At 43.6% G+C, this 25,825-nt stretch overlaps 2 protein-coding genes across 3 annotated transcripts; both read right to left on the reverse strand.

Annotated features, from left to right (window-relative positions):
* Positions 1-672: 672 nt before the first annotated feature.
* LOC118292412 (gasdermin-E-like) lies at positions 673-7,497 on the reverse strand. The gene is made up of 10 exons (XM_035621342.2): positions 7,202-7,497; positions 5,435-5,674; positions 5,107-5,299; positions 4,657-4,834; positions 4,362-4,470; positions 3,965-4,117; positions 3,151-3,272; positions 2,736-2,892; positions 2,544-2,614; positions 673-1,858 (listed from the first exon to the last, which is right to left on the reverse strand). Exons 2-10 carry the CDS (start codon positions 5,643-5,645, stop codon positions 1,625-1,627), a joined length of 1,428 nt encoding a protein of 475 aa, XP_035477235.1. The 5' UTR covers positions 5,646-5,674; positions 7,202-7,497; the 3' UTR covers positions 673-1,624.
* A 2,855-nt stretch (positions 7,498-10,352) lies between these two features.
* Positions 10,353-24,501, reverse strand: LOC118292113 (oxysterol-binding protein-related protein 3). Of its 2 annotated transcripts, none has more exons than XM_047330247.1 (22): positions 24,388-24,501; positions 21,948-22,139; positions 21,434-21,577; positions 20,405-20,458; positions 20,222-20,335; positions 19,902-20,054; positions 19,688-19,778; positions 19,400-19,503; positions 19,103-19,192; positions 18,820-18,979; positions 18,562-18,686; positions 18,338-18,463; positions 17,671-17,764; positions 16,302-16,537; positions 15,651-15,788; positions 14,306-14,369; positions 13,729-13,807; positions 13,412-13,556; positions 12,861-13,005; positions 12,646-12,772; positions 11,852-11,974; positions 10,353-11,068 (listed from the first exon to the last, which is right to left on the reverse strand). In XM_047330247.1, exons 2-22 carry the CDS (start codon positions 22,008-22,010, stop codon positions 10,972-10,974), a joined length of 2,472 nt encoding a protein of 823 aa, XP_047186203.1. In that variant the 5' UTR covers positions 22,011-22,139; positions 24,388-24,501; the 3' UTR covers positions 10,353-10,971. The 2 variants fall into 2 exon arrangements, with proteins under 2 accessions (XP_047186203.1, XP_047186204.1); XM_047330248.1 differs by having other exon boundaries at positions 21,434-21,550; positions 24,388-24,500.
* Between the last annotated feature and the right edge of the window lie 1,324 nt (positions 24,502-25,825).

Below are 25,825 nucleotides of genomic sequence, written 5' to 3' on the forward strand. Positions count from 1 at the left end.
ATCAAAATTCATTTCCCAAGGATCAGAATGATGGTAACCAGGACGTGATCTTTGCAATTGCCGATGACGAGTCCATAGTACAGACTTTGTGGTTGTTCTGCCTTTTTTTGTGTCTTTAACTGAGCTCTACGCCTTAAAATCAAGTCACTTCATACAGAGGATCCTGCACTAACCTCTCTACCCCCTGGGCCTGTGTCTGGCAGGCCTAATCACAAATAGACTACCTTGTCTATTTATGGTTAGGCCCATTTCCTCACACGACACACACACACACACCATAGACCATTCATACACTGGGGGCATTCAGCACTATCTACACAACGGCTTCATTATATTACCAGAGATAAGAACTTTTGCAGTGGAATAATACTATCTGATCTACCAGGTACCATGTGTGATAAATTGATTATCACTAGATTAGAAATAAAATGTCAAAGACGAGATGTAACAATCCAGTTGAGATTATAGTTTAGTGATGACAGTTGCCAAATTTCTAGCAGATTTAGAAATGAATTGCAATTTTACCAAACTCCAACTGAAACTCCCATTATCAGTCCATAATTCAAGCTTGCTAGCTAAGGGGCCTAAGAAATGTCATTATTTTTTAAATAGAAGAAAAGTTCAGTTGTTGTTATTTTACCACTGAGCATAGGAGTTAAATTCAAAAACAAACATTTTTAAAATATACTTTATTTGCTATTCACGCACAACAAAGTGATCAACTTTGACAGAGGCAAGACAGAGAAGGACAAAAATAATTTTCAAAATGTATCAAAAGCAAGCTGGCTCAATATAACATTAAATTAAGCTTTTTTCTTTTCTTTCCGTGAACAACAATAAATTACAATGTTAACTGACCAATGGGGAAGTGGCAAGATCATTGCAAAGGCCTGCAGCTTCACAAAATCATAGTCCATGTATCAACACACAAAATTGCATTTAAATAAACAATTTCTTTATTTTAAAATATTACATATTTTTTATTATTCAATGGCAATATTAAAGGGAATGTTAAATAAATGAACGTTAAGCAATAATACGCAGCTTCATTAAAAATGGATTTTTAAAATCCTGGCAACAATAGGCGAGAAACATCTTTTATCCTACCGTAAACATGTCATCAATTCCGTGTATTGTTGGCAAAGCATCACATTTCATATTTTGTTTGAAATCTATGACATGACGGTTGAGTTAAAAATAATCAGAACTTCTTTAAGCTTAATCACTGTACGTTTTCAGTCGATCCTGCGGCTGCTTGCTGGATTTTCTCAAACTATTGATGAGCAAGACATGCACATTTTTATTGTGAACTAAAAACCAATGCACGAAAAAAATACAACTGGATTCCTACTGAACAATAATAATTTGTAAATAAATGTATATTTTTCTCAAGTGCCTGTTCACGTACAAAATGTGTAAATATTATATATGTTTAAAGAGAACAAGAAGTGCTTGCTTTAGGTAGTAAAAATATATATTCTCTGTATGATACTATAACAAATACCAAGCAGTCTCAATAAAAACAGTAATAGTAATGATATAAAGAGGTTATTTGATAAACCATGAGCTCATAGACTCGTAAACTTAACAATAAAGAAAGAAATGGACAGAATATAGAAGTGCACTACTCCGGCCCGTTGCACAACAAGGACAATCCACGTACGCTGAGGCAGAGGAGCAGAGGCAGGACTTCTGCTTTCTCCCCCGTCTCCGTCCACAGGGTGTCGCTGTTTCTCTTCAGCGTCACACTGGTGGAGCCGAGCAGCTGCTCTGCCAGTTGGAAGGCTTGGTTGTCCAGCAGCGGGACGGGGAGACGCTGAACGGGGAGGGGCCCGACGCTCTCCTTTAACCTGCACACCTGTTGAAACAGATATATGCACAGATGGATAAATAACCCTTTGTTGCAAAGCTGCTCTTTTTTATGGAAGTGGTGATGACTGTTTGCCAAAAGCGTCAGTAATTCCTTAGTTTACCAAACAACAGGTTATAATGCACACACTGCCAGTAGCTAGTTAGTTTAGCAGAGCCAGGCCAGCTGCTTTCCCCCCGTTGTGCTAAGCTAAGCTAACTGGCTACAAAATTATTGCACAGACCTAAGAGTCATATCAATCTTCTCAGAACTTTTCCTTTAAAACAAATGGAAAAAATTAGACTTTCCCAAGGCAAAATTGAAATTAAAAAAATTAAATGTTTTCCTTAATAACTCAGTTCTTTTGCTCCTTCAAATAAGTGAGTTAATAAAAATAATTGAACTCGTATGTTATCAATTCAATTCAATTCAATTTTATTTGTATAGCGCCAAATCATACATTGTCTCATGGCACTTTCCTAATGAGGTCAATATTATAAAAATTACAGGGAAAACCCAACAAATCCCACAATGAGCAGGCACGTGGCGACTGTGGGGAGAGACAAAAACACCCTTTTTACAGGAAGAACTCTCTGACAGAACTGGATTCAGCTGTGGGCAGTCATACTTAGAGATGGAATCCAGTGAATTCAACAATTTCAAGATGTGCAATAAATGAAATAAGTTAACTAACCAGTGTGTCGAAGGCCCCGAGAAAATCTGCACGGCTCTCGCTCAGCACGCTCAGTGTTTCATCGGGCAGCTCTGCAAGAACAATAGACATAACGAGATTAAAGTGTAGAAAATGATTTACTAGCTAATTTTTTTTTTCGCAGTATGAAAACAGTTTTTTTTACATCCCACAAGCTCGGGAGTTTCCCCTCACCTTCTATGGCACTGACCAACAGGTGAGCTGCGTGTAGGTGAGCAGCGCTGGCGGGACGGCTGCACTCCGGGCCCGCCGACACCGAGTCCCTCTGACCCTCAAACTGCTCCTCTCTCTCAGCCGGGTCGAGTGTTTCACCGCCGCACAGCTCCTCCAGCTGACGGAAAGAGAATCAGGAAAATGGAGAGAACAGATTGAGAGTGCTATAGATGTTTGCCTCAGTATAATTGTCTAGGAAGGAATAAACTCTTGCCCTTTGGGGACAATATACAGTATGTCCCTTTGGGTTATAGTTTACTTGTAACCCTGCAGAGGTGAGCCCAAACTCTGACAGCTCCTATTTTCACAAGATGAGAAAGTGGGCCTCACAACATTAGGTGTATCACTGTTGGGGTAATGCCACTGCGTCACTCACCACACACTGCAGATATGACAGAGCAGTTCTGTCCTTCATTGTCTCTTGGAGCTCCTGGAACAAGGCACGGCGGGTTAACTGGGGGAGCTCCGCCAGTGGCGACAGTTCCACCTCCTGCGATCCTGTTAGAGACCATGAGAAACTGCATCAGCTCTGAAGGTAAAAGCTACAACGCCTCAGACGTCTTCCTGTGATATGATGGATGCGCTACACTGGATGGTTACAAGAACAACCTCCCTGACAACTGTATGTTGGGAATTTTTACTAATATTTTTGGGGGTGTTTGCTTGTAACCCCAACATATACTGTATCGATCGCCATGCCTCTCTCTGTCAACACATAAAACCCATTGGATTATTTTAATATTCCACATTGTTTACCTAGTTACCTATAGTTATTAAAATCTCACCCAGTACCATAATTCTTGAACACTTTAAACAGTTAGAACAAAAATGTTATTGACACTTGAACATCTTAACTCTGACAAGTCCTGCAGAATTTGATAGCATTGGCTATACATTCATCTAATCATTAATTCCGATGATGATCCAAATCCAGATGCCAGATACACTAAATATTAAGTATCCTATGGTCATATGTTTTATAGTTTATTTTCATTCCAGTGTTTACTACTGAGGTCAACCCAACCGTGACATGGGTTGACCTTGACCCAATCGACCTTGCAACGTTTCATACATTTCCACAGTACTTTCAGTGAATGGGAGAAAAGGGAACTTCACTTCTGCTATTTCACTTCCTCATAAAAACAGAAAAATGATAACGACAAATTTAACAACATTGAATGGACACAAACCATTTTGCTGTGCGCGCAAAGGGACTTTCTCCGGATGATGCTCCCCATTGAACTTGCCATCCACAATATCATTTGAGGGATCGGGGGACGGACAGGAAATTGCAGACGAGTCGGCCTCAAAGCCTCCTATCGTGCCGGGTTGTAGGCACACATCTGAAAAACACACACGACATCATAGAGAAACACTGAGAGGAGGAAACATGGGTGTGGTATGCAAGTGGGATGCAGCCAAAGGATCCATGGATCCGTGCAATTAGTATTTATTGCAGACATGGTGTCATGTGAAATTTGAATCCACAGTGTGATTAGTGTGTTCACGTTGCACAATATTTAAGATTCGACACCATAACAGGGTCTAAAGGGGAAAATGACATTGCAATATTAAAATTACACTCACTGTAGCGTCCATCCTTTTTAATCTCTAGTTCCAGGACACTGTATGCGATGACGGTATGCGACGGGATCTCCAATGAGACATCACTGTCCACCTCGATGTTGTTGCTGTCCTGCACACGCACACAAACAACAACACACGCAAAGGAGAGATTTGTAGACTTTGGATTGAAGCTCGAATAACTGCACAGCTTGAATTGATTTTAACCAAACCACAAATGAATATAAATATTCAGTGTTTCCTCAGGGTTTTCTGATGCAATTACAAGGATTTTTGTTACTAACTACTGGTCTCTCACCTTAACAGAGCTCGCCAGCATGCCCACCAGACCGAGCACCCCCTGAAAGGTGCACTGCTCCTTAATCGTCTGGGTGACTCTGCCGGAGTTGGTGGTGAGGATGCGGTCCTTCACGATCGCCAGCACCTCCGTCCGCTTCTTCAGCTGCTGCACCAGCACGTGCTGCATGTCCACCAGCCTGAGGGAAAGAGGAACAGATCCTGATCCACAACATCTCGGGGTGTGCGTTCAGAAGATTTGTCATATAAAATGCTGATTTGAAATGGTCTCAAGAACCATTAAAGGCATGTGACACTGCTGATCTTTGTAGCTGCGGTTAAGTCTTTGCATGACACTGGTCTGATGTCAAACACACATTTGTACACTGACAGAGATGAAGTCATCATCCCGTCAACGTCTTCTGACTAGCTGCGGTGTGTAAACGGAAGGAAAAAAGGAATTATTTAACACCTGCCGCTGGAGTCACGTAACAGCTTCTTCACATCCAGTTCCTGTTTCCTCAGCTCGCCAAAGCATGATTGGAGCTCGGAGGTGCCGCGGCCCTCCAGTTCCACACTGACGGCGCCAGCCTTGGTGTCCAGCTTACCAGAGAGTTTGTCTCCAAACGTCCCCTTGTAGCTCAAAAATTCGCCATCACACACTCCTGACAAGACATGTGGTGTTGGGCGTGTTTGAGAAATGATTCATGCACTTGAGAAAAACATTTTCTCTCTGAAATATATATATATATATATATTCATGTAACTAAGATTTTTGGTGTGCACGCACACCTACATACCAGGACTGAGCTCCTTGTCGCCAAGCAACAAGTTGCCGAGGGTGAAATCTGTCGGCTGGTACTTGGGCCTTTGCCAGAACCAGAGGCGCCTGCGCTTTACAACGAGCGCCATGGGAACCAGCTTGCACGAGTCATTTACCCGAGACACGTGGATGAGGCTTCCGTCTTTGTCAATCTGACGGACGAAGTTGGCAGTGGCCTTGGAAAACATGGCTTTTGGCACACGAGGGCTGCAGGCGGCTGGAAGACAGAGAGAGAGAGAGAGACTTCAATTTGAGCTCATTTTATCCACTGGCAGGCACTGAGAGCATAGAGTACTTTAACCTGAGTACTAGGCCTCTCAATGTGATTTCCTGTTAGTATTCTCCCTGTTTTTCCCTCTCGATAAAGATTACGTAACTGTAGAAGTTCCCCTGCAGTGCAGACCCTGTGTGGGTGTGCATGTATCCCCAAACCTCTCTGTGTCCTACAACCAACTGTAGGCAGTGACTCATGGGGCCTTTAGAGGAAGTCCCCTGCTTGTTGTTAACATATTAGTGTGACCACAAATAAGCACGCAGATGCGCACACACACACACACACACACACACCTCAGTGTGCTTACTCTGGCGGCTCGGCTTTCATAGCATAAATATTTAATGTAATCAGGCGTAAAAGAGGATTAGAGCTGTGAGGGAAGAGGGAGAGAGATAATGAAGAGAGGGACGTTTGAGCTGTACCTCTTTCGGTTAGAGTTGAACATTTGCCGAGGGACAACAGAGAAAGCAGCCAGTTAGGGGAAACAGATATAAAAGAGGAGAGAATTCAGATGCCTTTACCCTGAGTGAAATCAAGAACGCCACCGCCACCCTCCCATTCTGAGCAGCGTTCGCAAGCTCCCCTTGACTTGCCATGGTTTCAGTGTGTTGAGTCATTCTGGTCTGAATAATTGAGGGGATGTGGTATAGTGTCAGCGGGGAACTTTTCCCTAACCCCCAAAACAGGAACTCCAAAAGCTCAAATTTGCCGTTTCTTAATATTTGATGCTTGATTTGTTTAGAGTGATCAGGACCAACATGGGGGGGGGGGGGGGGGAGACGACAATAATAGGAATAGTAAGCTCATTTAAATATGAGGGACATTTGTGGACAAATATGAGGGACTGTGTCTGGTTCACCATGAAGCAAAGAGCTTTTAAAAAAACAAAAACATTACACACCTATTCCAATAGCAGACACACAGTCATCACTTGCATCGTTTAAATATCAATGTGACGTCAAACTTTATCAGTCATATTCACTGAAGTCCATATTAGGTCAAGGGGAAAAAAAACACAAAAGAAAAACCGACGGCAGTATAGACAGATGGTAAAGTTCCAGTGGGTTAGTGGCCACAACACACACCCACACCCAAACACACACCCACACACACACACACACACACACACACACACGTGTGTGTGCCACAGAAGCGCGTATTCCCGGCAGCCCTCTAACCTAACACTGAACAGCTGCGCTGCGCGTGCCCGCACGCTGAGATCAGCTGCGCGCGCGCGCCTTAATGACGTCTGGCTCTTATTATCAACTTTCTTTAAGGACAAAAACATATTTTAGCCGCAAAGTCGCAGCAAACCGACCGCCAGACTGAACTGGACTGAAGTGAAGGGTTGCTGTTGGTTTTGGGGTTGTTGTTGTTGTTGTTGTTGTTGTTGTTTTTTACCCGTTTTTTTTCTCCTAAAAACGGCGGGTAAGATTGCTCATTTGCCGCATAAATCAAGACGTCGCTTACCTCGAATAAGTGTTAATAACAGCTGTACAGAGATGACTTCGCGCGGCGTACGCTCAGGGCTCCTGTCCGTCCTGTTGTCCGCGCTGGAATGCCATGCGTAAAAGTGGTGCCATGTAGAGGCGAACGAGTGGTTCGGACGGGAATGGCGCCCCGGGTCTTATCGTGACACCGCTGTCACGGTGTCAGCGAGAAAAAACTTTGGTTTGTAGGAAGAGCGCCGAGGATGGATTCAGTGATGGCGCTGAGAGCTGTGGCTGATGTGGAGGGATTGTGCAGTTATCAACATCTTCCTCCTCCTCCTCCTCCTCCTCCTCCTCCCACTCTCACTGGAGAGTTAATTATGATCACATGAACTTCGGTTTGCGCGTGTGTTCCGGGACATGAACTGACATGCCCCCATTTCATTTGCTGTTTTATTTCAACTTTCACCAGAAGATTACAAAAAGGAAATGTTCAGTCATTTCTGATGAAGCTGCATGGCGGCGGTGAGTTGAAGGGTTTCTTGCAGAATATGACACGTCGCCACCAACCCCCAACCACCACAGCTCCCGAGCTGTCCTATACAGTCCAGTGATGTGCTCAGTGCTTATACACTAACAATTATTAATAAATGAGGTGGCAGTGCCTCCTTTTAAGCCTCGCTGGTTTGTGTTACCAGAATTAACATATGTGGGTTCAGATTCAAAAAGAAGAAGAAGAAAAAAAGTCAGTTGTTGTAAGGAGCATGGGTTTGGGAGAAGGATGTGTGGCATTTGAGTGGGTGGGCGCCGTTTGCTTTGTGACATGCTTATCAGCGGAGATAAGTCACTTTTCAAGGGGCGGTCGGGGAGTTGTCACTCAGATACAGAGATGATGGTTCTCTGTTCCCCGGGGGTCTGGATGCTGCACACACACACACACACACACACACATATATTGTTCATATCTATGTAACAGTATTGTAATGTTGTAATTTGAACTTCTTAATCTACTGTGTGCACTGTTCAACACATACTATACAATTGAATGGATTTAGCACTCACTTCAAGGTCTCTTCAGGGTCCCCCAGTTTTATGCTGCTTACAAGTGTCAGCCCGTAAATGTTGAAATGCACCTAATTATTTGAGCTCCATCACTTGTTGTGTAGATAAGTCTTAATCTGTTCAGTGACGCAGAAGTGGAGTAAAAAAGTAAACCAATACCTGGTCAATTGTTATGAAAATTGTATGGAAATATCAAAGTCAAGTACAAGTAGCCGACGTCTCAAATATACACAAGTATAGTACTTGAGTAAATGTGAAATATATGAATGAATGACCCTGCTCATGAGCATGAAATGGTCAACCTGCACCGAAACACAAACAGGAGCTGTGCTTATATAGTCCAAAAGTATTTTTGGATGCATTCATGGAAGCATTCCATCCACTTTTTTTTATCCAATATTTTGGGTTTAAAAAAATACTCATTACACTGCTCAAGGAGTGTGAGCAAAAGCTGGAGCCCACCCTGACCTGCTCCGTCTACAGCCTCTGGAGTGTTGGAGGCTTGTGTAGGGACAAGGGCCTCTTCTCTTCGCCTCTTCGGTCGGGGCAGGAGAAGGCGTCTCTCCTGTGAGCTGCCTGAGGTCGAGGCGAAGGGAGGTGAATAGCTCCGGTCTGTCCACGACTTCCTCAGTGTTAGATTATTTAGCTGACAAGAGCTTGTGTCTATCGTCTCTTTCCCTGTTCATTAACAGCATATTACTGAAATTTCCCATTGGTTTTTTTCACCGTCCAACCAGGCGCTCTCCTGGTCAGTGGAGTATGATTGGACAGTGTCAAGTCACTTCCAATCTGAAAATGGCCCTTTCACTGCGCAGGGGTCCTCCCTCTTCAAGCATCCTATGCTGGTTGGACATCCAGTCAGGTTATTTTTTTAACCCACATTTAAAATGTATTTCTGAAATAAGCCTGCCCCCCCCTCCCCCCTGTCAGACAGGATTTAGGGATTCTACTGAGACGAGTGGAAGGCCTGACCCGAGTTGTGTTTGTGCTGGATGGAGAATCCCGCCGCACAGTGTGGCTGTTGGACTCTGTGTGAGGCACACACTCTTTCTGCCTGTTGAATCAGTGCAGCCCCCCGTCGTGGAATGTTGTCTATCCTTCCGTGAGAAACTGTTAAGTCTTCTCGGGCACCAAGCAAGGTCAACCTGCCTGCGGCAAGCCACAACAATCCTCGAGCAGCTGAAGTCTCTCTCGAGGTGTCATAGTCGCGGGGAGATGACGACGTTGCCCTGAACTAAATACACTACAGAGACCGGGAACAGGCAGATTGTCTTGGGGCGCCATACACTGAGATCACCTTGTTGATCTGTGTGAACGAACCAGAAATCTCCTTGATATATATTGAACTCTTATAATAAATACTTTGCTTAAGACATCCACGGTTTCCGTCTCCCGGAATCAGCATCCACTCCATCAATTATTCCTTTTCACCTCAAGCTCTGTCGGTGTCTACGATCATCGATATGAGGCACTGTCCTCACAGGTGGTTGCAAAAAGATCCTCAAGTTCTTGCTGTTCAGTTGAATAAGCCAATACGGTACCGTAAGAGTTTTTAGAGAAATCAACTTCTGTCTTTGTAACAAAGGAAGACTTGTATTATTATAGATTAAGTTATTTATAATACATTGCATTATATTATGTTTTAATAAATCATATGCTGGTGTAATGCTTCTAAACTGCATTGTGCCACTTTGCACAGAAATATGAGCCACAACATTTCTTAAACTTCGCTAAAGGCGTATAAATCAAACCCTAAATCAATTAAATTAATATTGTTTTATATATTTTCAAGGTCATACTTTTGGTTTCAACACAGATATTTTATACTTAACATCAACGCCCGTCAAATGTAACTTCTCCACCTCAATCTGACGACGCTCTTCTTTGGTTTTGGTAACAGAATTGCTTTTTGATTGGATTGAAGGTTTTTTTGAAACTAACTATAAACCAGCAGACCAAGAACAACAGAGGTTGTAAGTTAACACAGTGGAGCATTCAGCAGCTAAAGCCAGGCATTTCCGCCAGGACCTGGTGGGGACCGAAAAACAGAAGAAAAACAAAAGAAGAAAGAATAGAAGGAAGTGTCTTTGAGCAGCTTTAAAGGTACAAAGTAATGACATCACAATAACTTAGCTGTCCATTGTACAGTTTATTGTCCTCTTTCAACATAAAGTATTATTGCTTTTTTCCCCCTCCTCAGTAAAAAAACTCTATCCACAGTCCTGACAGTCATGAGTGATTTTAACAAGGCAGCACACTGAAATAAGGCCCAAGCGCCTCTTCCTTCTCTCTGCAGTAAAGTCCACCTACTGTACTGTACTGTACATTGACATCATCCAAACAAGTTTTTTTTTTAAGTCTCTGACTAAAAGTGTTTTTGCATAACTGCTAAAGCAGTCGATTAAGTGCAGCCCTGCAATAAAAGGCACTTTGGTAAATGCTGAGATGCAACCGAAGATAATGATATGAATATTACACAATACACTGTGTAAATTACAGTAATGATAATAATAATAAGAGGAGGAGGTGTACCCTTTGAGGTGAAACATTATAAATTATACAGAAGTTATTCGGGGCAACGCTCTGTCCCAAGAGTGGAGGCAGGATGTCCATATTGGTCCAGGTTACCATGACATGGGAGTGACGCGCGTCAACCCAGCCAGGACACTCGCGGCCTGGTCTCAGTTCAGTTTGAAACTTCCCTCTCTAGGATGAGCTGTGGTGGAGACGTGTGGTTGAGTCCAGAGGTCACCACAACACAGGGAAGTCCACTTTGCCGAAGCCCGGGTCCCGACGCTGCTCCCAGTATGCGTTGTTGCTCACCCACGTGTCATCCTTCGACTTCCTGACGACGCAACGAGAAAAGAAATGTGACTGACACGTCTCCAGTGATACACCAATCATATTTTTGTTTAGTTCATACCTGGTCATATTAAATGAACATATCAGTTTCCAGAATAACAGTTACATGGTAAGCAGAAATGTATTTATATGACACAACACATCACATCCACCCATTCACACACACAAAGACACACACCAATTCTCTACAATACACACACAATTTGGGGTTAAGTGTCTTGTCCTTCCACGTGAGGACTGGAGGAGCCAGGGATCAAACCAACAACCTTCCAAACTTTCCAGTAAGTGGACGACCCGCTCCATCTCCATCTCCTGAGCCACAGCCTCACCTACTGCCAATAGTGTCTTTATAATGTACATAATAATCTCTTAGCTCACCTGGACAAGAATCTGTCTGCCAGCAAAAGCTTCTTAACTTGTGTGTATCTGCTTTAATTTCACGGTAAAAATTTCTAATTTAAAACATCAAGGAAAATAAAGGAGGATGTGTTGTGAATTATCTGTGCATAACATACGGTTAATGATTGAGTAGAGTGTCTGTTGAGTGTTGAGTCGCATAATATTACTTCTGTAATGGATGTGATCATCTAATGGATAATAACATAAAGGGAAATAATGGCCTTTTTTTGCTTCACAAGCTAGTTTGTTTATCACAAGTCTGCAGACTGTTAACACATGAGACACAGTGGCTCCTGAGGAGGCCCCAGGAGTGTGTGTGTCTGATTGCACACAAATAAAAGGCACAATTAAGTAAAGAGCGGCGTACTTGAAGAAGCGCGGCTGGTGCGTCATGCTGTTGTCCTGCAGCACTTTCCTCCTCTCCCTCTGGAGCTGCTCTATCCTCTGTTTCTGCTCCTCCGCTGCGTCTGGGTTCCCCTCCTCCAGCAGCCTGCACAGAGAAGACACGAGAGAGGGTGATTCAGGATGAAGAACAGTAGGAACTAGAGCATTGCCATCACCATGTGACCCCCCCCCCCCCCCCCCCCCCCCCCCCCAGGCCGTAACAATCCCCCCAAAAAATAGGGACTGTTATGCAAATGTAATTTGGCTGTTACATAAATTTGGTACAAAATCTGCAGATTACATTCACATTGGAAAGGGAATCTTTTTGGAAACTAATAAGAAAAAAGGTTGAAAATTTTTCTGTGACACTGATACTTCTTTATTCATGTACTTGAGCAGACTAATTACAGAATGTTGGGATTTATGAACTTATTATCGAATGTTATTTATTCAAGCTAATTCATTTTGTAAAATCTTACTATATTCTGAACGTATTATATCATCTCCTTCTATATGAGTGGACATTGGTGTTTGTTTGACTTCATCCTCCTGGACCTAAACTACACTAGACTTTTGCCATGGTTACTGTTAGTAGCTTTAAATCCATTTGCACTAAAAAGAGTCATCTGTACAGGCCATTAGAATAAGAATAAACATATAGCTCAAACAGTAGCTGAGGTGAGGCATTAAGTTTCTATAATTGGTAGGGATGATGTCTGACAAACAGATTTCAAAACACATTTCAGATAAACGGGCATATAAAGAAAGAGCGCCGACCTCTGGTCCGGCCTGAGGCGAGTGTCTGTGGGGGGCAGTAGAGGTCTCTGGGTGGAGTCCAGCTCATTCAGCTCCACTGCAAACTGGGTGAAGCCATAGTACTGATCTTGGTCCACCGGCATGGAGTCTGTATACACACACACATGTACATAAATTAACGTCATGTCAAATAAGGTTGTTTATGATTGAACTGCTGTAGTGCACCAATCACTCACTTGCTCTCCAGATGCATGTGGCAGAAGGTGGGTTTCCTTGAAACACAGACTCGTGCCACTTTCCAAAAATGGAGTGCACAATTTTTCCATTTGAATCCGTGATCACGGCCTCTATTTCGTTCACTGTGGAGCTCCACGATTTTGCCTGTGAGAGTTGGAGACAGAGGTAAAATGTGAATGCAAATGTAGCATTTCTAATTACAATGTAACAAATGCTGCATGATTTTAGGCGTTTGTGTTCAGTATTTTTTCCGTTTTCTTCTTTATATTTTTCGACCACCAGAGGGCGCTGTGGACCTTCATAGTGTAAGTGTAAGCCCTGAAGATGAGTAGGCATGATTGTCAGAGTAGGTGGGCCATGAAAAGTATGTCTCTACAACAGCAATAAATGAGAAATGCACTGCAGGAGTAGGTGACATCCCGCAGATGGAAGATTTTTAGGTGCATTGTTGAGTTATGAAAAACATGTTGTCCCCAATTTCTTTCCTCTCTGAACTGAAAGACACGCAGCCACAATAAAGACAGGGATTGAATTATTTCTGTTCTCTAACCTTGACAAATGTGACTTTACACTGACAGGCGTCGCTGTTAATATTTTTGATTGACATCTCCCCATAGTGTTCGATCCAGCGCTGGCCGCTCAGGATGTTGTGGATGCAGGACGTCACTTTGTTCCATTCGTAGTGGTCCCCAAAGCTGGAGAAAATCACACATGGACAGTACTTAATACTGTATGTCACAAAAAAAATCATGTTTAATTCCTCATACTTATACTGTGCGTGGTTGTTGACCATAAAAGGATGTAGACACATATACACACGCAAACACACATGGGCACCCACAGTAAGTAAAAGACTAAAGGACTTACGCAGGAAGTGTGACATGTGTGGTTCCCATGGGAACAATTTCCATGGATTTGCCCCAGAATTTATTTTTCCATCGAACATCTAAAGGAGAATGGAAGACACAATAACAGGTGGGCGCTTTTGACAGTGGAAATCACCAAACAATCTTAAATCAGATCTTAAGCCTGATCTCTTCAGCAAACAACGGTGTCTTTTTATAAATCAGTGTCTTTATTCATGTGGACAGAGTGAAATGCAAACACGGCAACAGTCTGCAGTTTCTCTGACTATCAATGGCTGCTCAGTTGTTTCTGAACAACAAATTGAAAGTGTCTGAATTAACAAATGAGTTATCATTAATTACATTTTTTATTTGTTATAATATATAAATATAAAGTACTTTATCACCACACGATGGAAAATTACAGTAAGAACACTAAGGCCACGTAGAGTTAAATGTGGTTAACGAATCTTGCACAACATCATATATATAATATAAACGTCAGCATGTAACAAACACCCAGAAACAAAGGTGTAGCAGCAATGAGGCAATAGCCAAGCAGAGGGGGAAATGGGATGTTTATCAGAAAACATGCTCACCTTGCCAAAAGCTGAAGTTCCTTGAATCGCTGTGACATGCTGACACAGGTGGGTGATGACTCACCTGGGAAACATGGAGAAGAGACACGATGAGATGAGATAAATGCACAAAGCAGTTTTAGACATAACAGCTCAGGAAGGTGCATTCATCAGTCAGTCAAATAAAAAAAATGGGTGGGAAAGGTTGTTTTTTTTTTGCCAGCTATAAACCATTAGTACACACGTTTTAAGAGATCAGCATAATTGCAAGACAACCACAGAGGCTAAGATCAGCAGGCCAGGGCAGGATCCCCACCGCCTCCGCCACAGTGGTGCGCTGCGGTGCGGCCATGACGTCACGAGGACCCACGAGATCTCGCGAATTCACGTATGATCGCGCGATATAACAGGGTGTAGTTTCTATAAAGAGAATCACAAACCAGCAAGTTATTTCCATCCATAAGAGTCGAAGGGAAACAACTCGGTGCTGACCTGCTGATCTCTCTCTTTTTTGTGGAGATTATTGTGATTTTACCATGGCTAAGTACAATAGTTATAATTATTATTATTAAGTGGACAAAATGAGTGACTCACCATCCACACCCATTACTCCTGCTACTGTTCTCCATGCCATATCCTTTTTTATGTTGTCCTTATAAAACGGATGCGACGAGTCATAAATGATTTGGTGATTTTGGACACGGGGTGAACTGGTCGCTGAAAACCTCTGACCTGTTGACTTCAGGGCTGTCTCCGCCCATTATGAGGTTTTCAAGGTGAAGTGCAGGGAAATATGATCCGCCGTGAGCACGGTGTATTTTATTTTGACAGTTAAAGTATGTTTTATCTTTGTTTCTGTGCTCGACTTCCTGTCCCGCACGACCTGTTTTGTGCTGAATTGCAGCGTGTGTGCTCCGGCGTCCGGCAAAAATAGAAGCCCTGCGTATCTGCTCCGGAGGGCTGCGGGGCGTCGGAGCTGTGACGGAGCCGCGCAGAGTCAGTGGAAATACACACATTGACTTTAATTGACACCTATCGGCTCCGTCGCCGTTTCGCAGCCGTTCGGCATCCGGTGGGAATCAGGGGTAAGGCAGGCTATACTTTCAAGGGGGTGTATTCCCATATGGTGAATCATGTGTGTGTGTGTGTGCGTGTGTGTGTGTGTGTGTGTATGTGTGTGTGAGTGTGTGTGTGTGTGTGTGTGTGTGTGTGTGTGTGTGTGTGTGTGTGTGTGTGTGTGTGTGTGTGTGTGTGTGTGTGTGTGTGTGTGTGTGTGTGTGTGTGTGTGTGTGTGTGTGTGTGTGTGTGTGTGAGCGTGTGTGTGTGTGTGTGTGTGTGTGTGTGTGCTGTTAACTGTGACCTCTACCTGTTCAGCTATAAACCTGAAGCCCTTATCAGGTCTGTCACACTCGTACGTCTCTCCCAGCACAGGGTTAAAGGGTTTGCTTCCTGCTCGATGGTAGGTGGATGCATAGGCAGATATTGCAAACGTAGCAACATACACCTGTGTAAAAAAAGAAGTCAGAGAGGAATGATGAATGTCTGTCCTGTGTTTGCCTATAAACTATAAATACTTGAGGTCTACAAAAAAAAGACGAAGGAAAGATAATTGAAAGCTTCTAGCTAGCAAACTCTATTTTGTTCGATTCATTAAATCCCCTACCAGAAGCGTGCACAGAGCAAAAGACAAACATCAGAGTATCATTTTTAAAAAGCTGCCGGAGGAAGAGCACCGAGTCCAGAACATATTTCTGATCTTAAATTCGCTACAATAACTGTGATGCATAATTTTTCTTTTCCCCTAACCATTCACTTTTGTTGATTTACTTTCTGCGAGCCAGAACCTCCCTATTTTCTGTTACCATGAGAGTATGAGTCACTGCTCATGTGAGACTATAATATGCATGCGCATGGATGTATAATTGTGTGTGTACATAAGTAGAATTAGAACTTGTTTGCGAGGCTCCTGCAGACTTTTACATGCAGTATTATCATGCGCGTGTTCTTTTCCTCTCACCATGCGCTGGTAAGGGTCTTGAGTCTGGTTGGCGATGTCCAGCAGCTCACTGTACTCCAGTTCCTCACAGAGCCTCTGCAGGGTGTTGAGCGGCTCGTTGAGGTGCACCGGCATGGCCACCTTGGACAGGTCCTTCCCGATGTTGTTCCTCAGGATGTTCCACAGGCTTACGCTGCTGGCGGGACAGGGAGAGGGCAGCGTGGAGCGCCGGCGAGTCAGGGTCACCACGCTGCTGACTGGATGAGGGAAAGGTTGAAAAAAGAGAGAGAGAGGAGGAGGAGAAAGATATTTTTATACAAGTGAGACAGAGCAGCGCGAGAGCTGAAATATCTAAAATTAGATGTGGTAAAGTCTCTGGTGTTCATAACTGCTTTCAGGGAGATGATGATATATTGTAGCTTCATAGGTGGCACTTAAAGCCAGAACTAACATTCTTATTTCACCCAGTGGGAAAAAACTGTAAGTGTAACGGTTTCTTTGGAGAATTCTGGTTTCCCATCATGATCTAGATGCCCTTCGAGATGCTTTTCTTGAAGGGATATAAGGGAATTCAAGGAGAAACTGTTAAAAGAGTTGAACAAATGTTGTGAATTAGGGATATTTTGGGGGATTAAATGGTTAAATTTAAACATCCATTCATCCATTATTTATATGGCTTATCCCTTGAGGGTCGGGGGGGAGCTGGAGACTATCCCTATCCCTCCTTTAGGCGGGAGTAGGGGTACAACCTGGACAGGTTGCCAGCCTATCACAGGGCCAAATGTAAACATATAAAACAATAAATTGACACAAATGTTGGCTTTTCCATCAGCTTCAGTCCAGAAATACTCATTATACTGACAGATGTCCAAAATCAATTCAATGCACAGCCTAACTAATGTGTGGCATGTATTGAAATTCTAATTTACCTTTTTCCTCTGCACAAGCGGTAATGATATGATCTAAACCAGAATAATCCAGTTTAAACCAACATTTCTATTTGCAACTGAACGATTTGATTCATTTTTTCTTTATGGAGGCAAAGGGTTTATGCAGAGAAAATATAGAACACACACCATCTGCAGCAGGGAATTAATAATGCCAGTACACAGATGCTTTGTCACAAACTGAAGAATGAAACCTTGCAGTTTGTAAACATGTCAGGAAGATAGTGGCGCTCATGTCCAACACATTTTCCTGAGCAAGTGAATAGTTTCTGATTCCAGACACTCATAATTTATTTGATGCTTACACTCTCAAAAAATACACAAACAGACACATGGTCGATCACAGTCATGACTCTCTTTGACCGAATTAGTGCTCTTTACACCGTCTCCGTCTTTCTCGCTTTTGCTCTCACAGACACACAACTTGCAGCTGTATCATGTACCGGAGTTGTGTCTCTCACTGCCTCCCTCATTGCTGCATGTATCCATGGAGACACTGTCGCTGACATCACTGATGTACGAGTCATCGTCGGACACCTGGAGACAAAAAAAAAAAATCAATGAGGAAAGGTCAGCAAGCGACCGGAGCATAAAATCAAAAGACAAAAACTGACGACTTTTCAATCATCAGAATAGGAAAATAAAATATGTCAATGAGTTTACTGTACATTTGTAGTGTATCTGTGACTTGCAGGTATTAGTTTTGTTAAAACCAGCTGCTACTCCCAGTTCTAGGACCGATAAAATGTAGATTACTCTTCCTGCACAACTGGCTCTTGATTAGAATTGACTTTGAATTGTCTGACTACTGCAGTGCTAAAAACAAATAGTCAATTAATAATAATGTTATAATCATGAATTAAGTAAAGATGCCAAACATATCCAGCGTACGCATTTACTGCTTTCCCCTTAATTTATATAATCATAAAATGAAGTTAGTTACAACAAGACATTCAAAAATGTGCCTCCTTTGTTGTCTAGGAAATGGTGATAAGAAAAATGTTTTCCTAATCTCTCATATTTCATAGACTCATTCTATTAAAAGATCACTGGATTTAGCTTTACAAATGAAGAATTTGGAGGAGGACGAGGCACAAGATAGAATCTGACCTCAGAGGAGGAGGAGGAGAGCAGGTACTCCTGCGCATCAAAGAACTCCGATATCGACTCTGGGATAGATGCTTTGCTCTCATTGGATACCTGGTGGACCAAGGAGTGGGAGCCGCCTGAACATTCCTGTTTAAATGACAAGAAGACGGTTTAATTGGTATAATATACGTTCTCGTGGTGCAATGGTGCAGAACTGAGCGTTGTGGATCACAAGAGTAACTCACTGAGGCATAGGCTGTCTTTAAGCCCAGGACCTGCACCGGCTGGGGGGCCTGCATGTCGATGGTGTGCCTCATCCTGTCTCTTTCTGCCACCAGGGAGCTAAAGGCTGATTTCAGCGTGCTGTGGACTGGAGCGAAGCAAATGCCAGGGACAGAGATAAAGACAGCAATAATATGTACAGAGTTGTCATGGAAACTAGAAGCAACAAAAAAAAAAGCATTTTCTTTTATGAAAAGTAAAAAGAGGTTCTGAGCACTCACCACTGTTGGCCAGCCTGCAAAAGTCCTCCTGTAGACGGGACACGTCTGTAGGGGAGTCCGGGGACTCAGGACAGGCCTCCTGGGTGTTTGTCTCAGTGGTAGACAGGTTGGGGTTGGAGGCATGAAGACGAGGGGAATTGGAGGAGATACAGCTTGGGACCTGGGGGACAAACACAGAAAGGTGAAGAACTGTACACCATTATTTTCCCTTCATTATCACAGTTGAATGTTGTGAACTAACATTTTCTTTTAAATCATGAGCAGAAAAAAAAGGAAGATGTACCTGTAGTGTGGCCTTGGTTTCTTTGCCACTGTTTCTGGATCGCCACCTCCTTGGCCTCTTATCCTTTTTGGGGATGTCATAAGAAGACGCCTGTGGCACCATCAAACATTTATTAGGGAGTAGAAAACAAAATGTCTTCCAAAACTGACCTGTGCAGCACCAGTAATTGCTTTTTCTGTAACATCAACAAACTGGGTTAATTCATTTTCATTGGGAATCACTGCAAATAGCATCAATCAAAACAAAGAATGTATCCACATTCGACACTATGGCCAACGTAATGTGTGTGCTTTTTACTTGTAGTGCACTGATGGCTGGAGCGGAGTACGTGCGGTGGAGGACCTCCATGCTCTTCAGCAGCAGGTTGAGCTCGAGCAGGTACGATTGACATTCCTCCAAGTCTGAGTGAAAAATGGATTATCATCAGGTGAACGTTGGGGAGCATGAGAAAGCAAAGTGATGGAGAGATAAAACGGAACATTTAGGATTTGCTGGAGTGAGACACCTCATAACAAACCAGGAGACAATAAGTCAGGCAAAAAAGGAGACGGGGGAAAAAAGACAAGCAAGTGAGTAGAAACACACCTTTGCAGCATTTGTCCATGTCCTCGGAGGAATGGAGCCACGAGCTGACCATAGACTGGTGGACTGACGCCTGCTTGGTAAGAGTCGACCTCTGTTTGACAGAGTGCGATAAATGAGGAAGGGTGAGGCACATACAGTAATTTCACATTTAACAACTTTCCATTTTCTTTTTTTCCCAAATTTTTCCAGCTAACAAACAAGTGAAACAACTGACCTTTCTCATAGAGTCATTGAGGGAGGGGGAGGATGATGTGTGGGGGTGAAAGAGGTTCCTCTCGTGGGGATACATGGCAATCTCGTTCTGCCGAAACACGCGGTGGTGACGCAGCTTCGACACCCACTCCTCAAACAGCTCGGGAGACTTCACCTGCGTGCCATGAAGTCAAATTAGGAACTCGGAGGAAGCCGCAGTGAGTGTATTGTATGAAACAGAATAAAACAACAACCTGTGGGTGTAGAAGCATTTGTGTGCATTGAGAGAGCAACGGCACGCAATCACGCTTCATTCAAATAATCTTGGCTCATATGCGTTACCTTTAGGTGATAGATGTTATCCTCGTTGTCCAGGTCGATGCACATGGCTTTCTTCTTTATTGCCATGACAGACAGGCCGACGTCTATGCGGCCGTGAAGCTTCCCCTTCTTCAGCTGAGAGAAAAACACGTTGTTAGCGCATGTCGTCTGACAAACAGATTATGCTCTCGAGGTGATACTTACGTCAGTTCCACGCTTTGCATACTTCAGGATGCCTTTCTCCAGCAGAAAGTATCTCTAGATGGGGAAAAGAAAAAAAAAACTTTATCAGTATTTAGTCACGAGTTTTCCAGTCGTTTCCAGCAAAAGAAACAGCGAAAGAACGGTAAGCAGCCACGGTGCAGTTTTGCACCAATAACACTACTTTCCCTTGACCTTGCCATTCAAATTTTAAAACAGCAGCAATGAAACACAAGATTAGCGGTGTGGATAAGGACCGTTTATAGTCATAACCACAGTTTACAAGCACAACTTGCTCACTTCAGATTTACAAAGCAACTGACAAGGCACTTTGACAAAACTTGGTAGCGTCCTTGTGGGTTAAAATGTTGCACTATGAACGTGGCAATTCTGTCAAGTTGGAAGGCAGAAGTTTCCAGGTTCATGTGAGCACACTCACATGGAGAAGAGGGGGAGGAAGGTGAGTCAGCATTACAGTATAATCAGCAGGGAATATAGAGAACGGAAAGAAGGAAATACAGAGGATTAAAACGGTGAAGAGGAGGAAATGTAGTTTGAGGTATTAAAAGACAGCGGGTCGGGATTGTACTTTGACATTTGGGGACGACTCACTCAGAATATTGCTGGTTCAATCTTGACACCAGCAGGACACTCATGTACAGTATCACTCTTAAAATGCATAAATGCAGTATTTCTTCGCAGCAAAAGGATATGAGAGGTCTTTTACAACAATCGTCCTGCCTCTTAAGATGCACAACTACAGAACATCAAAAAATAAAAGTGGCTTTGCTCCAGAATTGAACAAAAACATTACTAATAAGAAAATAACATTCTGAATATGCAATAACAACCTGTGGCCCATTTATCCGACACCCCTTGTATTAAAGGCAAATGAAGCTGAGGGTGAAAAATACATCTCCGGTTCATTAAGAGACTGCACCAGGGTTAAAAAAAAGTTGTTATCTAACGACACCACGTGCCTCACTGCTGTTGCTGTATGGGGTTTTTTAAGTGGACAGCTTAGGTACTGACCTTATGCCATCCCTTCATGGGCCACTTCCTCCTCTTGAGCAGGAAACCTTCCTGCCTGACAGGCTCCTGCATGCTGGCAGGAACCCCTCGGAGCCCCTCCACAATCTCCCAGCTGTCCTGGAGAGAGACACGGGAGCATGTCAACTGTGAGAGAAAAGTAACACGACCTCAAATCTGTAAAAGGCAGACAGTCTTATTTTGCTAGAGCACGTCAGCAGTATTTAAAGGGTGTGGTTTTTCTAGGCACACTCTGTTCAGTCAGAGATAACAACCCTTAATGATTGAATTAATCTCAACAATTAGATCTAGACGATTAAAAACAAATTCATAACATTTGACCTGCTTTATTTTCTTAGGGACACCACAGTACATGGTGTATTTAAATTCAGCAAATCTGAGGTCAGTTGACATTAACCGAGAGGAGAGACAGATGCTGCAATGCGAACGGCGACTCCAAGGACTTTTTATTCACACACACGCAAAGATACACTGAGACGCAGACCCACAAACACACCTGGTTGCTGTCGTGCTTAGAGGAGCCGCTGCTGTCACTGTGGGTGGGCGACGGCGACGTCATCTTTTCGCGACTTCCCCTCTCTCTGCCCACCGTTGTCTCGTCTCTGTGGAAACCGCAGTAACGCAGATCACAGCGGCGCTGCCAGGAGCATCGCTCTGACCTTTGAAGGCCACGCCAAGACAGTAAGCACTGTGGAGAAAGGTTAAAAACACCCTGATGTCAGAGCGGCACAGTTAAATAGAGACGAGTAACAGCAAACAGGACCAGACAGAAAAAAAAAACACAAAGAGGAATCACTTACTCACTGTGTCTGACTCTCGGCCAACAGCCTAACTGTGGACATGAAATCCCCAAAGTCCAAATCAGCTTTGTTTTAAGGAGGCTACACACAAATACCCCATATAGAAAAACACATGAGTTGTAAATAAGTCTTTATCATGAGCTGTTTGGTCTTTAATACTCAGCTCAGGGTTAACCTGGCACCATGACGCCGAGGCTGCTGTCTGGCTTTGTGTTTACAGTTATGATAAGTTGGAGTTGAGAACGCAAACACACATTGATTTCAAATAAATGTTTCAGTCAGTATTTATGGGCAGAGATAAGTGTTATGATCAACGCTCTACCTGTACACAAGCACGTGAGCATCAGGAATACAGTATGAATTCACACTGGGGCGTGCAGAGCATCACACAAAACAAGACTATCCTTGAAGAAGAATGATTAAGTCATGACTTAAGTGGCTGCTCACATTTGCATCTGCCAGATACAACTAAAACATAGTTAATGAGAAAAAAATAATAAATGATTATACACCTGAGACAAAAAAAAGTTTAAACCTAAGCCAATAATTATAAGGGTGGGTGATGAATTGAGCCTTTCAGTAGTTAAAGTGTTTCATAGTCACATGTTACTTGAATCTTCTAATAATATGTGGAAATCCAATATCTAACACCAAGCAGATAAGATGTAACATTCTAACCTGGACATTTAAATTGAATTTCCCCGGCCTCCTGCTCCTGAACCAGCATTTCAGATTTGCATGGGATTTTTTAACATTTCTTTCCATGTGCTTGAATGATTAAATGTTGTGAATCCCAGCCTCTGTTGGGGACACGACCGTAAAATCCGCCGTACAAAAGTTTGTGGGCGTAGTTTCATGCCTCTACGTAACCACAGAGATCTACCGTTCCGTGTGGTGAGCGGGGAGCATCACATTCTCAGCGTGATGTAACATTGATTCCTCTCCTTGCCCCAAAGACCTGCCCCTACTTGTACTGTATGCATTGTGTACAATAAGTCACACTTCTGTGTGTTTTATAGCCACTCCCTGTTTACGCTGATACTGTAGAAGACTAAAGTCGAGTGAGGCTGCATGGACTTGCGCCGGTCATGCGAGCAGGGCTCACTCCGTCAGGTGGACTAGAATAACACAGTGAGGGAATGCCTGTGGTCTTTGTGTGTGCGCTCAATTGCATGCAAATTGTGCAAACTGCCTGGTTTTAAGCATGCTGATATATACATCTCATGCAAACAGTCTGGTAGTTTAACTTTGTGTGTGTGTGTGTGTGTGTGTGTGTGTGTGTGTGCGTGTGTGTGCGTGTGTGTGCGTATGTGTGTGTTTGTGTGTGTGCGTGTGTGTGTGCGTGTGTGAGTTTTGTGGTTTCCCCGAGGGCCTGCTTACAGTCAGTACCAAGCCCAGGACATGAGTCATCAACAGGAAAGAATGTGCGCCGTGCTTCGATACCCCCGACACACCATAACACACAGCTAGCTACAGTCAACAATCCGCTGGAAGCAGACCGGAACACTCGGTTTACTTCGCAGCTCTGGAGCACAGACTCAAAGAACAGGTTTGATATGATAAACCTGGGGAGCGTGAATTAGCTCATCAAGCCGCTGCGTTTGCTCGGCGCGCTGGGACACGTCTGGTGTCTTCAGGTTTGCGTCTGTAGCTTTATGGATGTGAATCGAGCGGGGGGGAATTCGTTACGCTTAACTCCTGCATAGTCACGTCTGTGTGAATACACGTGTGTAGACTTTAGGTAACAAAAGGGCCACCCAGCCATAAAACATTCACCACAAGTGCTGAGAGCCTGAATGGAAAATCTCCAGCTCTGGCTGAATTCTTCGAAGAATACACCCATGTTTATACACACAATGAGGGCAGCAGCAGCAAGCACCACTTCACATAAGGCAAAGTTTGCGACGACACACTTCCTTATAGAGCATGGCCTCAAAAAATGATCCGAGCACAGATGCCAAGTTTGAGTTGGAAGTGTCACCGCCTCCTGACACTTCTTCGTCTCACGAGCTTAAAAGCTTGTGCGAAAAGCTGTGTATTAGTCTGTAATGCTTCCTGCCATGGATGTACTGTAAAATCTGTAGATGAAGCCGGGAGATGAGAGTCCCCGAACATCCCACCGAGTGCCCTACTTACCTTCCTCAACGGAGTGATCACTGTCGCATTGTACACCACTGAGCCTCCGGCGCTGTAAGACTAGAAGTGCTGGGGTTTTGCCCTCGGGTCTTACGTAATGAGAGTCAATCATTAATAGTAAAACACCGGCATGTTTTTCTCTTTCGCTGCACTGAAGAGATGAGGGAAGAGACTTTTTCTTCCACTCGTCCCATTCATAGCAACCATCAAAGTGCCCGGAAAGGAAAAGGCCCACCACACTGACAACTTTAAAAAAAACAACAACACTGAACTGCTCTGGAATGCTGCTTTTAAGGCAAAAATGTAAAAAAAAACAGGACATAAGGTACATATTTTTATACGAGGAGAGCATGACTACAGGCTACACATTTTGTTCATACATACAGAAAGCCCTGCGGCTTTCACGAGGCGAAGCCTCGTCTGTCACAAAACACGAGCGTTTGACTTAGCAGCCGGTCCATCTGCTTTCTGACTATTCACATTCTTGCAGCGGCAGGTCTGCCTTCAACCCGACTTTCCACATAGTTGTACATCCTCACCATTGCTCCGTTACGAGCAGGGCTGCAAAAAGAGGTCCTCGCAGAAGGCCCATCTTTGACTCTACCTCCGATAAAGCAACAGCCTCTTCCAGCGAAGCTTATTCGCAGACATGCAGGGTTAAAGCTGTGCATGAGCCACTGATCGTCAGACCCGAGAGCACAAGATACTTTAAATAGGCTCACATCTAGCCAGATTCATACATCGAAAGCCAAATTCCATAACAAAAATGCTGTGACAGATGTGTGATAGCATATGTTCATCGGTCGGTGGCACTCAGCTTATCTGACCTCTGACCTCATCTCTGACGGAGTGTACTGGCTGATAGCGCTTGGCTTGCTTGAAGATATTTCACACAGCATTTTTTTTATATGAGAGTGCCTGTATTTTCTGTATGCAGGCAGAGAGAAAACTAATGTGGGCTTCGAGGAGCGATCAAAGGGGTAAGAGGCAGCCTCAGTATGCCATTCGACCGTCGCTTATTTCCACGTGCACAGAGAAGGGAAGAAAAAGAAACTTGAAAAACAGCATGCCTTTGTGGAAAGCTGCATCACAAAAGGATGTATTTCTGTCTCTTTCCTGCTGAGACAGGGGACACTTTGTGTTACTGCTCAATCACAGGTTGCTATGGATACAAAGAAAAAGAAAAACGAAGGCAAGAATATGTTCAGTTTGTTTTTTTTCTTCGCGGAAAAGTCTGAGGGCATAAAACATGGGGCTATTTTTAGAACGTGCGCCGTTACTAGCAGAAATGTGATTTCATATGCGTCTCAGTGCCGACCAGCCAGCTTGGCTGGAAGTAGGGCATCCTATAACCTTATGAAACCATGAGCGATCGCCTGCGTGCTGTACTCAGAGTGGCCACTTGGAGTATTAGTCAAGGTCTGTATTTACCAGCTTT

Source organism: Scophthalmus maximus, chromosome 22 (genome assembly GCF_022379125.1).
Source record: "Scophthalmus maximus strain ysfricsl-2021 chromosome 22, ASM2237912v1, whole genome shotgun sequence".
Classification (NCBI taxonomy): Eukaryota; Metazoa; Chordata; class Actinopteri; order Pleuronectiformes; family Scophthalmidae; genus Scophthalmus; species Scophthalmus maximus.